Source organism: Odontomachus brunneus, unplaced genomic scaffold (assembly GCF_010583005.1).
Source record: "Odontomachus brunneus isolate Ranch 3 - 2012 unplaced genomic scaffold, Obru_v1 Obru_scaffold_059, whole genome shotgun sequence".
NCBI lineage: Eukaryota > Metazoa > Arthropoda > Insecta > Hymenoptera > Formicidae > Odontomachus > Odontomachus brunneus.
The window spans coordinates 1,782,543-1,797,694 of NW_022639509.1; the positions used below are offsets into that span (position 1 = coordinate 1,782,543).

General features: G+C 47.1%; 1 protein-coding gene across 3 annotated transcripts in view; it reads right to left on the reverse strand.

Annotated features, from left to right (window-relative positions):
• The window catches only part of LOC116845886 (receptor-type guanylate cyclase Gyc76C-like), an 84,084-nt gene that overhangs the window by 42,118 nt on the left and 26,814 nt on the right, over positions 1-15,152 (reverse strand). For 2 of the 3 annotated variants that reach the window (XM_032819090.1, XM_032819091.1), the window contains one exon: positions 4,549-4,984. In XM_032819090.1, the coding sequence (XP_032674981.1) occupies positions 4,549-4,941 (393 nt within the window). In that variant the 5' untranslated portion in view covers positions 4,942-4,984. Of the gene's footprint in view, positions 1-4,548; positions 4,985-15,152 lie in introns of those variants that run through there. The other variant, XM_032819092.1, reaches the window with a different exon arrangement.

A 15,152-nucleotide genomic window follows, 5' to 3' on the forward strand; every position in this document is an offset into this window, starting at 1 on the left:
AGAGAGAGAGAGAGAGAGAGAGAGAGAGAGAGAGAGAGAGAGAGAGAAGAGATTGGCAGAGAGCGAGCGAGCGAGCGAGCGAGGGCGAGAGGGAGAGACAGGGTGGAAGAGAAAGAGCGGGAGAAAGAGAGGGCCCGTGCTCGCGTTGGCAATTCACAGCGTGTACCATTGCTCGCGAGTGAATATTATGAATGCGATCTGCGCGCTCCTAAAGAGCGCCAAGTGCGCCGCGCCCATTACACTGGCGCACGCGTGTCGCGCGCGTTATGCGAAGTCGCCAATTAACGCTCGTTCTATTTACAAATATACCGAGCCGAGCGGAACTAGCCGCGTTACGTCGTGGGAGTGCGTACACGCGCGAGTTCCACTGTATTTTTTTTCGCGTGCCCGCGAGGCGAACGGGCGAGCGAGCAAGGTGGTACTGCTTCACCTGCACCTGCACTTACGGCCGCGGCGAGCGCGAACTGCGTACGACCGAGTGTTAAGCGCGTTTCACACGAGCGGGAACGACGTCTGTCCGACGTCGATAAGTGCCAGGCCTAGCCGCGACTCACGAGTACAAATGAATCGTAGTCTATACGCTGAGGCAGCAGAGATGTTCAAAAAATCACTTATTCGGTGGGTGCTAATGACATTTTACTTGAATCTAAATTTTTTCAGTGGAATGGACACAATTGCTTGCGAGAGAAGTTTAGTTTTTAAGAAAATGTGTGTACATCTTATTTGAAAAATATTTTATATCAATACAAGTACACTGAGAAAAAAAACACGCGAAAATTTATGGCGAGATATGTTTTTGTGAAATAAATTCTGTTTCTGTGTGTGTGTGATTAAATGTGACTTACAGATAAATTTTCAAGTATTTTTTTCTCAGCAAAAATACAAGTCATTAGTACCCACTAAATTAACATTTTTTGCTTTTCAATGTAAAGTGTTTCGTTAGAAACAAAATGGCACGGTGTAAGAAACAAATCAAACTGTCTCCTCCTTGCGAGAGACAGAGCGACGAAATGATTCGCCCAAATTCTCATGCGATATTCGCGCTGCAGGCCGAGCGCATACAGTCGTTCTGTCGCGAGAGACTTCTAATCGGACTTGAAATATCGGCGGTTTTATGGCGCAATGACTTATCTATCACATTAACGGGTTGATAACCGATAATTCTTGAATCGCTAAAAATAAGCCCGATGACGTACTGCAGGAATACGCGACGAAGACGAGGTTACTTGTTAAACGGGTCGCCCGTATCGCATCGCGCGCATCGTAGCGCGGCGCGGCCGCGCGAGAGTTACGCTTGTGAATCAAGCTTTATTATAGCTGCGAACAGAGGCCGACATTGCGATCGCGATGCTTACTCTTGCGTGGCATATCGGAGGATATAAATAAACGGCCGCGGAGCTCGGCTCGTTTCCTGCACCTTTCGACTCGCTGAATGCGCGGGCACGCATCGGCGAGGAGGGTCATTACGCGTTTATCGTTGCAACTGCAGAGCGCGGTGCATCGAACTGCTGAAAGAGAAATTTCATCGATCGTCGAGCGCGGGACCATCGTCGCATCGCGTCGCCGTTTAGCCTTCGTTTACTCCTTCTTTTTTCTTCTCCTCTTTTTTTTATCGTCGCGGTTTCTCTTTCTCCACGGAACAGATATATCTCTCGCGTTTAGGTCGACCGTGCTCTTTTTTTTTCGAATACACGCGGCGTTTTACGTAACTTTGTACTTTCGACCTTTCGTCGCTTGAACTGCGTCTTTCGCGTCGGCGCGCTAGACCACACGTCTCAATTATTCACTTGTTATTTCGCGCCGCGAGTCGCCGCATATACGAGTTTTCAAGGCGCGAGAAGCGAAAGACCAAACGAGCACCCACCACTTGAGGCGATAAGAAATCGAGGGGGATCTCTATCCGGAGCTGATTGCCAGCCTCCGCGGTCGAACCCGATCAATGATCGCTCGGCGCTTTCGACTTTACACTCCGCTATTACCATCGACGCGCCAATTAATCTCCGACGTAATGCCGCTTTATTTTCACGTACACCCGGATATCGCATCGCGATAGGATCGGCGTTCATTTCGACGATTCGCACGGCTTCTCCGTCCTCCTCCTCCTTCTTCTCCTTCTTCGTCTTCACCTCCTGTTCCTCTTTTTCCCTTACCCACTCCCGAGTCCTCTCTCGATCCCTCACACGTGGTCGCAGGTTACAAGAGTGCCGGGCAGGTTTGGAAAGAAAAAGAACTACGGGAGGTGGAGGACAAGGAAGGGATGCCCGCACCGGAGGGTGGGAGGGATGTAGAAGTAAGAGGAGGAAGAGGAGATGGGTATACGTTCCCGAACGCGAGCGAATTCTTCTCACGGTTCGCGAGAGAGCGCGCGGTTTCGTCGGCATGCGTGGGCGGACCAGCAAATAACGCCGGTCTTGTATTTTTAAACCCTCGGCGTCTCTCTCCGGCCCAGAACCCGGCGCTCGTTTCATCGGAGAGACGCCGGGTCATTTCTGCCCTCGCGGTGGCGGCGGCGGCGGCGGCGGCGGCAGCAACGGCGGCGGCGAGCGGGAGCCGCGCGTACCTTTCTCTTTTTACTTCCTCTTTATCCGGCGTACAGCACGCCCGGGCGAAAACGGTCTCACGGTCCCCAGGATGCGCGGGGGGAATGAGGAGAGGAGGTGGGAGGGCAGAGGGAGATCCTCCGAATGAATTATCGAGGCTTCTGAAGCGGGGCCCCCGGCGAGCGGCCGTACGGCCCAGGATCGGGGGGAGAGAGAGAGAGAGAGAGAGAGAGAGAGAGAGAAAAAAGAAGAGTAACGCCGGGTTCTTCGTGACCGTTGTGTCGTTGGTTGGGTAATCGAAGATGCTCCGCCGGATCCTGAGAGTCGGATCATCATCAACCGGGCCTATCTCGCCCTCCGTCCCACCTATTCCGCCTCCTCTATCTCTGTCTCCGGCACGGGAAATAGAAGATTCGTTCGCGGTGGGAACGCGGAGGCTACTCTTCTTATAGGCGGCAATTAACCTTACGATGCATTCTAGGGACCGACGCGACCTTGTCTGCCGCGCACATCCTCTTATCGCGCGCGCGGCTTTGGAGATACCAATTTCGTATTATTGCATGCTTATCAGATCACGTCGAGCAATATAAAGATTAAACGATATCATTGCGCGCGTGCAGCCACGGCGATTTACGTGCAGAATTCTTTTTCGGGAAGAAGAAATATTTCCGAGTTGTGCGAAATAATCGTCAATACTGTATCGATTAGCGCCTCCTCTTATCACTCTCCTGATCAGCCGATAAATTTGTCAATCTGCAATCGTAACGATACGTCACGGTCTACAAGCAAAGATCTCGTCCAATTAGCGCGACGCGGAGACCAGCTCGATCTGATTTTCTCCTAATTTTGCGGCGTTTTGTTGAAGCAAAGAGATACCATCTGAGGCTTGGCTTTCCTCGTCAAAAGAAAAGAAGAGAGATAAAACGACTAGTCGGAACCCATTATTTCAGGCATGTCTCATCAATCGCGTTTCCACGTGGCGGCAGCGGCGGCGGCCTTCCCCGGTTAGAGCGTCGGCGGTTAATGGTAGATAGAGCGGTAGAGCGTGAGATGCTATTACTATTCGCATGATCGGCGTATGACGTTGTAATCCGCCTTGAAACACGCTTAATGGAAAGAGTTACGTTCCGCATCGACGAGATAAGTAGTTTCCATCCGACACACACGTTATAATTTCGCAGTGGCGTGTAATCGGGTAGGAAGCAGGATACGTCTCGGAAAAAGGAACGAGGTTACAAATCGAGATTGCGCCGATGGAAAATGAAATTTCGAGGGAGTGGCCGTTTCGTCGTCATCGTACTCGCCTTTGATGTCTCTCGGTTCACCCTGGCGACTCCGCCCAATTCTAACTGGACTCTCGATCTATTAGCCGGCCAACGTCTCAGCGCGCCGCGTAAACTAATAGCGTCAACGAGCCACCATTATCGTAGCCGAGTTGCACGATGAGCGCGTGATAACGCTGCAATCGCGCGCGAAACTCGGCGGTCGAGTTCAAAGATATCTCTTATGGCATCGGGATGATTGGTCGGCTTCTCGTGCAGACGAACGCGCAGCATACGCACCGCGACGTGCGCCAAGTGAACGACTCCTTCGCGAGAGGACGGTATACTTCCCTCCTGCCCCGACACTGTTGATCATGTCGGGGTGATGTACGAATGGTGTGTTTTAAACGGGCACAAAGTGCCGGCCGGTTTTACACAATCGGCGTAATAACGTTATTCTCCTCGGTAACAATAACGACACACGAGTGGAGTCGCGAGCTTCATTTCGCACGATTGCAGGGGGAACGTTCTCGCCGCACGCGAGTGAAGAAGAATGGCGAAGTGACGGAGGGAGACCGTAGGGAGGGAGGGAGAGGGGAAACTAACGGGTTCCTCCGTTTCTTCCCCAGACAGATGTACCGCGTGTACAGAGAGTAGCTACCAGAGCGATTACCCCGCCCTTGGGTTAATTGACCGCGCTTACGCCGAGTCGAGCGACCTACGATTAAATATTCACGTGGGCTTACCTCGTCGAGAGCCATGGACAGAGCGCCGGAGATGGCAAGGCCCTGCCGGTCCTTGAGGCCACCTTTGATGGCAGTGAGGTAGCCGATAGTCAAGTTCTGTTTCTTCGGCTCGGTCGCGTTCAACCGGGCCGTCAGTCCCGTTTGATAGTGACCGGTGAACGCCCGCTGCTGGGCCGCGGGTAATCCCGGCGGCACGGCCTGGACCAAGGGGCTGCTGGCCAGTAGCAGCAGCACCAGGAGGGCGCGCGGGCTACCGCCGTTGGCGCGCGGCAGGTGCAGCCGATGCTGCCGCTGCCGCTGTCGGTCGCGCTCCTGATGGAGCTGCTGCTGGTGCGGATGCTGGCGACGGGGAGGCCTGCGGTGGCTCGGCTGTACTGGCGGGCCGGGGCGCATGGCCGCCGCCGCCACCGGTCAGCAGCGCCTCCCTCCCGCTTACCTGAAACATTTTTATTGAGCAAACGTTGAGAAAGAGAGAAAATTGCACTTGAAAAGTCTCGTAATTGAAGAAACGAAGTTCCTTTCGAGAGAAACAAAGTTGAGGCTCTTTTTTACAGACCCTCTTTTCTCGAAAAGTGTTTCCAAATGTGGATCAAACTGTTTTATAAGCTCTCTGATTAGCTCTATTTATCGATTGATTGTTAACATTCTGTTTCCCTTGGAAAGCGCACAAGAAAGTTGAACAGATTACACAATGTATAGCGATTTGGAGAAAGAAAGACGAAAATGAAAAGCAGTTTTTAATTAGAACGTTGCGGCTTAATTAATACGGTTATAGCGGTCGTAAGTATTATTAATATCTTTACTTGATGTTCAACTTTGATTTCCTGCCTGAGGGATTGGTTGAAAGATATTGTTATTTAATCGTCGGTGGAGTTCCTGCTTGAAAGCAGGTGAATGTTCGATCTCTCGCGGAATTGAATTCCAGGGGACAAAGTGACGTTGTAACGGAAGAAACTTTTAATTGCTCGTTCATTAGAATTAGAGAGCAAGTCCGACGTGACGCGGAACGATCGATTCGTTGCTCGACGGCGATCGATTCGGTGCCATCGATACTACCGCGCGCGGTCGGATATGACCTCGTAGCGATCTTATACCGAAACGGCGTGCAACGAGAGCGCTGCAATTTCCGTGGTTACAATCGCGAGCGCCGTTGAAATTGCAGTTGTGACAATAATGCATATCTTCCTGCTTGAGTGCATTTATCGCGAGGCCACGCTTATTTGCATGAATCATCGTGCATGCCATCTGCGCCTCGCAGCTAATAATAACCCCCGATACCTTTAAAATAATATTACCGCGCGCGGGCCACGTACGTTAAACTGATTTACATGTGTATCTTTTCTTCTCTCCCTTCTACGAGCCGGGGCCACTTTTATGCGAGCGCCTCGCATTGTTCCCCGAATGGGCGTGCGAGCTCATCGCGTCGAGGGACAATTCTCCGCGCAAATTTATATACCGGATATCGCGAATCCCGGAGGAACTTGACGTCCGTGACATCATTGTTGCGATAGACGAACATAACGATGACGGTGCGAGCGCGCCGTGATCACGCGCGCGCGCGCGAAACGACTGCAACTTCCCTTCCGTTGTCTCGTAAATCAGTCGGATTTATTTTCTTGGCCGACGTGGTCTCGCAGTCGGAGCTCACGATAATCGTGTCTTGCCGATGACGGGAAGGGAAGGTGGAGAAGGGGAGGATCTTCATGCAAGTGTGAAGCTGACACCGCTAATTTCTATCGCACACGTATGTCCGCGCACATATCAATTCTTATTGTATTGGGACGCGCCGGGGAGAATAAAAAAAAAAAAAAACTTGTACAATTCACCGAGAACCTTTCTCTCATCCGTTCGCGATGAATTTGCAGGAATGCAAATTGAATGTTAACATAAAGAATACAGAATAAAGAAAGAGAAGAATAATAAAATTCTGCGCGGTGTGCGCGCTCCGCGCGATGTAACAACACTTGCATGTAGATTCCATACATTTGTATGTAATTGCTGCTAATGTGTAAAAAAAGAGCGCTCGACAGAGCGGCGTCGCGCAATAATGCGCGGTGTATTATGAAGCTAGAGTGAACATCACATATTAACTCGAGCTGAGTTAACATGTTTATTAACGCACGTAGTAATTAGCATCGACGCATCGCGTCGTCTTTACAAGATGAAAATCTAGACTTTACGCGCAAGCTGGTAAGCGTGTCCACAAACGTGTGACCTATTTTCGATAAGAATTACTTCGACCAGAAAAATATATGCGGCACTATCTATGAATTCCAACATGTGCCGCGACAATAACATTCACCGATAAGAAAACATCTGTACGAATACGCGCTGCTTCGCGAGGGAGGTTCCTGATCGCGAATCGCACGGCGACGCCAAGCAGGATCGCGCCGTTAAATCGCCGCAGAACGATCTATACGGGTGCGAAGTTGGAACACGTGGCCGTGCGAGACAGAGCGAGCGGGGAAAGAGAGAGAGAGAGAGAGAGAGAGAGAGAGAGAGAGAGAGAGGGAGAGAGACAGACAGAAAGAAAGAAAGAGAGAGAGAGAGATGGACACCTGTTGCGATTACGTAACTCCTTAGCCAAGAGTCGGGCTAGCCGGTAACGACTCCAGCAACAATAAAGACGTCTGCCTGTCATGATGCATGGTGTCATTCACCAAGGGAGGAAGCGCGCACCTTTCGACTCGCCAGTCGCCGTCACCACCGCCGACTTCCAACTCGGAGGCTTAATTACGGCCGAGAGAGTCACGAAGCCCGGATTTATTTGACGCCCGTCGCGAATGGACAAAAGGGGACGTTAAAGGGACGTCCCGTCGACGCGTCACGCCATGCCACGCCACGCCATACCACACCATGCCATGCCATACCACGCCATGCTTAACCCCTCGACGTGATCCACCGTTACGTCACTCTACTCGTCCATCATACCTACGTGCAGTGAGCTGCACATACGTCGCACTTGTACGTCATCCGGATGACGTACGAGTGGGCGCACCTTCAGCCCGACGACTGCATTTCACCTCTCCCGCCGCCTCGCACGGTCCGCTTTCGCGCGTTGGCCACACGAAACACGCGAAGAAATGACTCAGTAATATCAGCTAAATCTCAGTGGCTGATTCGAACTTGGCTGGACTAATCATTTGGCGGTCACTCGACTGCTAATCTACATTGAGGGAAAAATGTATGATACTTAGAACTATAATGGCATAGTAAAAAGATTATAGTTAGGAATATTATTTTTATAGTAAATTTCAGCATAATATTTGTAATACTTGTATATGCTTGTATTGTAATTTGTAATTTACAATATAAGAATAGTATAACTGACCCATGTAAAACTTTTACCAAGAATTATAATCATTTGAAATAAAAAATAAAAAATATAGTAAGGTAGCAAATATTTAATGGTAAATATTTAAGAGAAATTAACTATTTTATATAGTCAATACAATTGGGATATTTGGAAAATATAGGTAACTATATTCCCAAAGCGTGCTTTACTATATACATAGAGTAATAAGATGATGACTATAAATCTGTTTTAATTCTGCTATATCTTTATGTTTAGATGAATTATAAATATATGTTTGAAGCCAAAACGAACTATAAAATATAGTGGGATTATAGTTATTCCAACTATTTTTTTCTCTCAGTGTAGGTTACACAATGCAAATCTAGTTGTTACAATGCATTTTTGCTGCGAAATATAAATTTATATTTCAGCTCTTGCGGCTTTTTTTGCGCGAAGAGGAGAATGCTTGTCAGAAGAGCGTACACGCGGAAAAAGCGAACGATAGTTATGCGAATGATTAGTTGAATGATTTGTATGTGATCTTGACGCAGCGCAGTTAAACGTTTTTTTTTCGCTTATTATTAGCTTCGTATTGCCTCACTTTGAGCGATTAACGCGCGACACGTGTCAGTAGCGCGGTTTATTTCCGCGCTTTCCGAGTGGACCTTGACTACTTAACAAACAACGATTAATTAACTGTAGCATTTATTAATTTCTGTTTTTTTGCGGAACAGCAAACAAGACAGAAACAAGACTTCAAGAATATTTGCCTCGATTGCGCCATCATTGCTGACCAAGGAGTCAGATATCACTTCGCGGTTGTAAAACCGATGCGAAACTCGATGTATCTTGTGCGCAACATTACAAACCGTGGTGACGTTCGCGTAGAGGAAGTAACGCCGTTTAACGGCGTTCGCAACTTTACCAGTGGACTCCCTGGATCGCATTTCGACCGAGTCTCGACTACAATATCGCGTTCTCGTGAATATAAATAACGCACTGTGACGGACGTTAACGATTACAGTCGTTATCGGGCGATTTGACGACGCGTATTGACGGTTCAGTCGTCGACTATTTTACGCGGTCTTCAAACAATGTCTGCGAAAAACGTCGCGATCAATTTACGCGCGCCAGTGTGCGACTGAATTAAATAGCGCTATTTTTGAGCTGAAGCACGTGTGATCCCAGTTAATTAATATAATTAATTCATCACACACCTATGTATATCGACCTGCAAATATACGTGATAATCTTGGAGACACGCTCTGCCCGTTAGTTGTTTATCATCCACTTCTAATTAGCTTCCGTGAAACGGCGTTAGTAGGTAAATTGACGCAGATATGACGAGCGAAGCGGTGAAATTTTTCTTCCGAGAAATTCGAGAAAACGCGGCGAGAGAGGACACTGCGCGACGGTGTGCGCCCGTCGACGATCCTCGCGGATGAGAAACGTGCTAATACTCGGTTATTTGCCTAATATATTCTTGGTTCGTATAATTAGAATGTTTAGCATTTGATTTACTATGCGCGGAGAGGAAATATTCCGTCCTCTCATAAGGATATCTTTCCTTTCGTTGCAGACAACGGACACTCGTTTCGCCAATTTTCACTCCAAAATTCCGGCTTAATTTAATCGATAGCGCAGCGCGCATCTCACTCCCACTAATACGCGGAAATGTGACGTCACATTCGACTTCTTCATTCACTTTTGTCGCACAAAAATTTGTGGCGTGTAGTTCGTGCAAGCCACGAACTGCGGCGTCTGAGGAATTCGTTAACCCAATGGAACTCCACATCGCGCGCACAAGAGCGGAAATAATCCGAGGAGCTGACTCTTCATGCGCGCGAACCAAGATGTTCAAACGCGATGCGAATATCGCGTACTTCCTTGCATTTCATTCCCGTTGAGCAAAACTCGCGTATTGCGAGCGGCTGATATCGGCCAGCTCTCTCTCTCTCTTTCTCTCTCTCTCTGTTACATGATCCTTCGCCGTTTCACCCTGAGTCTCACACAGGCGAGGGAAACGATCTCTCGGGAGGAGCTTACGTTGTAACGCGCAAAGTAAACGCGCGCTGATCCGAGAATACACAAGAGCGACTTAAGCGCGACGCAATTGCACCTTATCTGGAGCTCGGCTCTTTTTTTCCTTTTCATCGAATATTTTTATCCCCGCGCGATATATATTCGCGACGCAGACATCGCGAGACGAACGTTCGGACGGGCATTCTCTCGCGAAATCGAGAACGAGCACGACTTCCATTTCCCTGCTTCCGGATCCTACATGCCGGAAAGTGTGCTCCCCAAAGGAGTTCCGTCGCTTACCCGAAAGAGAGATGCACGAGAAAACGATTGAAACGCGACGTAATTACAGCCATAATCGAGCGGACACGACGTGTAAACGGTGTCACGCCTATGTTTGCGCGAGCCGGAGATCGTATTTCTTGAAACGATCGCATCAAAAAGCCACGTTACAGGCCGTGCCGCGTACACGCTCGTTTTATCACGCCGCGGCGCGAGTAACACGAGGCACGCACACGTTACGCTGTTCTAAAAATAGACGTCGAATATTATGCGATCTTTACAAGGCGTGAAACGAAGGTCGCGCCTCTTCACGCACTTCCGCTCTCTTGTCGGATAATGATTTTTAAAAAAGTAAAGAGAACAAGTAGGCAACTCTCAGGGAGACTCGAAGAGCGTATTTGTACCTCGGAAATCCTTATCACCGTTGTTCATCATTAAGAGCAAGGGGGATATCAGTGCTGCGATATTTTTAGACGTTTCTGTCGAAACGTCGAATGCCAAGCAACGATATCTCGATGCCTCTCGCGCTCCCGTCTCTTACGTGCGCGGCGCACATATGCACGTCGTATTCCTCGTCTAGAATCTGTCCCTGTGGACAGCCCGGAATCGAGAGGCCCGGAAAGAAAAGGAAAAATGTCATATATCGCCACGTGAAATAGAATTCTTCTACGTCGGTGCGATGTAGCGTTAACGAAGCCACGTGTCGAGCCCGCCGCGAAAAAGAGAACTCTTTTCTATTAATAACCGTGTATAAATAAGCTTTTGAAACGTAACTGATACGGGAAACAAATACAAGCTGATAAAAGGCATTTACATTTCAAGTATAGCGTGACGACGTGTTTGTCGAAGCGTGCACACGTTTTTGTCGGTTCGCGCTCTCGTTCAATTTGGGCTAAATTATTTCTGAGCAACGCGGCAACACACGTCATTGCACGCGAGTCAAATAGGCCACAAACGCCGAAATTTTCTGTCGCGAACTTATAGCCACAACTCACTCGTTGTAAATGTAAAATCGCTATTTATGACATTCGTCACGATAACAAGTCTAATGAACCGACGCGCGTAATCGCGTATACGAAATACGCTTTAAAGAGAATCGTACGAGTAATTAGGAAACATATTGCAACGAGCAAAATATACATTTGCTGCGCGCGGATTGTATATGCTAAGGTATTCAATGGAAATTGTATTTTCAATTTTACAAGTTGATTTAAAGCTGCCTAAAATAGACGAGCGTTTGAAGTCACACCGCGTAACTGTAAAACGATTTCACGCGCATTTTTTCCGCTTGAAACAAAAGTCCAGAGTACGTATCCTTAGACACATGGAAAAAAGAGTTTCGTTGAATCCACCGAATGTGAAATATGGACAAATCATAATTCTGATTGAAGTCGCCGGAATTCTGTGTTCAGGTTAACACAAGATTCTGATCAATCAAACAAGACTTTTAGTTAACCAAAGATTTTGTCAGTTGGAATGGAGTCACTTCGACTGGAGTTCCGGTTTATTCACATTTCACCAGACATTTTGTCTAATGTAATAATCCAGACATTTGAATAATCCAACCAAATTCTTTTTCTTCGTGTGTCAGTTATACCGACGAGAAGTTCGCGTCATGAATTGTATTTTTATATAGGCTCTCTCGTCTATTTACGTCGTTTAGAACGCACGGCTGTGTTAATTGATGAGTCCCGACTCATTTTTCAAGATCTCCACGAGAGGTCAAGAGCGAGAGAGATCTCACATCGTATCTTATTTCTATTAATACTACTGATTTCATCGGCGTTTTTGCGACCCCTTAATCGCCACCACCAGGCGTGTCACGCTAAAAACGTCGCAAAAGTTAATTAACTTTTTCCAGCCACTAATCCCGATGTCTACAATAGCTTGCGGTGAGTAACGTGCCTCGTTCTCTTTTCTCGTCTCTTCGCGGTCGTGACATTTTCGCCCTCGCTGAAATGGACATAAAGACCGACAGGCCAGTCGAATTTCTCGGAGAAGACGCGGCTTGGCGCCAAGACATACGTTTACGTAACTCAGGGTCAACACACTCGCGTATCGCGTTTAAACAAACAACGATAAAAAAAAGAAGTGTGTATTGTGCCGATACATAGATATTCATAGCAAAAGAGGAGATCGAGAACACGATTCTCTGTTACATCTTTCTCTCTCTCTTTGTCTTAGAATTCCTTCTTTCTCCTCGACCGATTCTAGAATTCCACCTCCTGGACTGCGAACCTGCCCGTCCAGGCGCAACGGATTCGCTGAGTCAATCAAACGTGTGCATAATACACGTGCCGCGAAGCCGATGCAAAGTGTCCCGTCACCTTGTCAATCTCGAGACAAGGCGGGGGGAAAAAAACGGGAAGCACGGCGCCGCTTTATATTCTCCGCGTAAATCGCCAACAAGCGATCGACGATAGATCTGTGTGCGCTCGTTATAGAAGTTAAATGATAACGAAGTGCGACAGGCGGAGGGAGAGACTCTATAAAGTTCAGCTCGACATCGCACTCCGTTGCGACCAAGTGGTGGCTCGTCGTGAGTCTGCATTTAAATCGCAATCCTGTCCAGTCGCTTCTAATCACGCTGTTATTTATAGATATATTTTTCCGATTATGCGCGTTAAACACAGAGAAGCCAAGTTACATCTCTTCCCGATTCGCCAAGTAGTCGCCTCGGCTGCTGCCTTTCGCGGTCCCGGCTATTTCGTCGTCGCGCGATTATTGTTCCCCGCGCCATACGACGACGCGGCCTCCTCTCCTCGCCTGTTTGCGTTTCGACTTAACGACGTCGCGCGACAAGGTGGCGCGACCTCGAAATACATTCGGGCGGCTTCTAACGGTGCGCTTTGTACAACGCGATACATGTATGTGCAAACATACGTGCGCGCCAACGGCAGCGTGGTTCACGCGCGCGCCGCCGCCACGGTGTATCGCGTTACAAGGGAGTAATTGTAGAGCGACACGCAGAGATATGTACGCTGCAAGATGCGCGCACGTGGGCTTTGTTATTATCGCGCGACCGCTCTTTGCGCGCGCCGGTGTGTTCCGATATAATATATCTCACGTTACTACCGTAAACGTACACGGGTGTGGCTGCGATCGGCCGGCTCTCTCGCGGGACACCTGGCTGTGTGCATACACCTATCTCGCTTATGCGCACGGCGATCTCGAAATGGCACGAAATGCCCTCGAGATCGGCGCTGCGTTCCAACGAATCCGTACGATGTTACGGTTCTGCCGCACGGAAATTGCCTATCGCGAGAGAAAAACGGCGCGCGAATTTCCCTGAAATTTCGAGAGTACGTCGCGTGTAATACTCTACATTGGATTATTGAAGGCTTTTAAGCCGGATCTACAATATGCTCTTTGCGTTCTGCTTCTTGTCTTCTGTCTTTTTCTGGCTTAAAGCTTAACGTTTGAGTCAGAAAGAGATAAAGAGAAAGAAGCAAGAAGCAAAGAGTATATTGTAGATCAGGCTTTACACATTTTGCCCACTCAAGTTGCAGCGACAGGTTGTCACAGTTGACGTTTTCGCGCAACAGTCGGTTGTGACAGGAACTGAAGTGACAATGTATGAGACATCTGCCGTCGAAAATGCAACGGAAGATTCGGGGAAAACATAAGTATCTTTAAATAATAGGAAAAAGGGCTAATTCGAGTTCAAGCACAGGATTACTAGTGCTATGTATCATATGAGTAAAACCTTCCTTGTGTTAGGAAATAGAGCAATATTTATTGAACACGAATACTCAATATAAATAATCAAACGTTTCAGCTCAATCATGAACCCTCTTCAGTGATATAAAAACTCAAGGTTTACAAAACAAACGCATTACAAGTAAAAGAATTAATTAAATACTTTTGGTAGTCCTACGGGCTCTCCATTGTCTCCTATTATTGCGAACCTAGTTCTTCAGGATTTGGAAGAAAGAGCTATTAACATGATTCCGGTGACATTGCCTTTTTATTTTAGATATGTTGGCGATATTCTTTTAGCGGCTCCTAAGGAGTTTTTAGATAACATATTGCGTATTTTTAATTCGTTTCATCCTCGGCTGCAGTTCACAATTGAAATAGGAGATGATAGTATTAACTTTTTAGACACCACTCTTTTAATACGTAATAACACAATTTTTCGACTGGTATCATAAACCAACGTTTTCTGATCGGTACCTAAACTATTTGTCTTTTCATCCTATTCATAATCCTTTTCTAACACAAGATCGGAACAATTATTGGCTTGGTGGATAGGATGTTTTATCTTAGTCATCCGACTTTCCATAAGAATAATTTAGATTTTATCATTTTGATGTTAATTAATAACAATTATCTTGTTGACCTAATTTTTAAAATTATAAAACGTAGACTGAGGTTTCTTATTGTGAATTGTGGATGAGGTTCAGAGATAGTTAAAACAAATTTGACAGCCTCTGGTTATGATAAAAAATATTTTACCATACCGTTTTTTGGTGTGGTTTCGAACAGACTGGCAAAGCTTTTTAAAAATAATTTGACAAATATTGCTTATTCTTGCACTAATAAATTATCAGGAATGATTCGTGTGCATAAAGACAGGTTGCCTCCTGGTTTCCATAATAACGTTGTCTATAAATTGCAATGTAGTAGTTGTGAGGCGTCGTATGTTGGTCAAACTAGTAGAAGACTCTCTACGCGCATTGCTGAGCATAGGAGAATACCAAGGAGTTCTACAGTTGAGTTAACGGCCATACAGGAACACCGTTTGAGAAAAAACCATGATTTCAATTAGGATCGAGCCAAAGTTTTGCATGAGGAACGTTATTACTTGAAACGCCTAATCAGAAATGATTTACATTAAATTTCAAAAGTATGGACTTAACTCTCAAAAGGACACAGAATATTTGGGCAACAGCTACTGCGGCTTATTATGAAAATAAAACTCTATTTCCTTCTTTTCCACGAGTCGTTGCCGCAATGTTAATGCTCGTGTATATAAATCTGTTATTATCTCTATTGCTTAGACGTG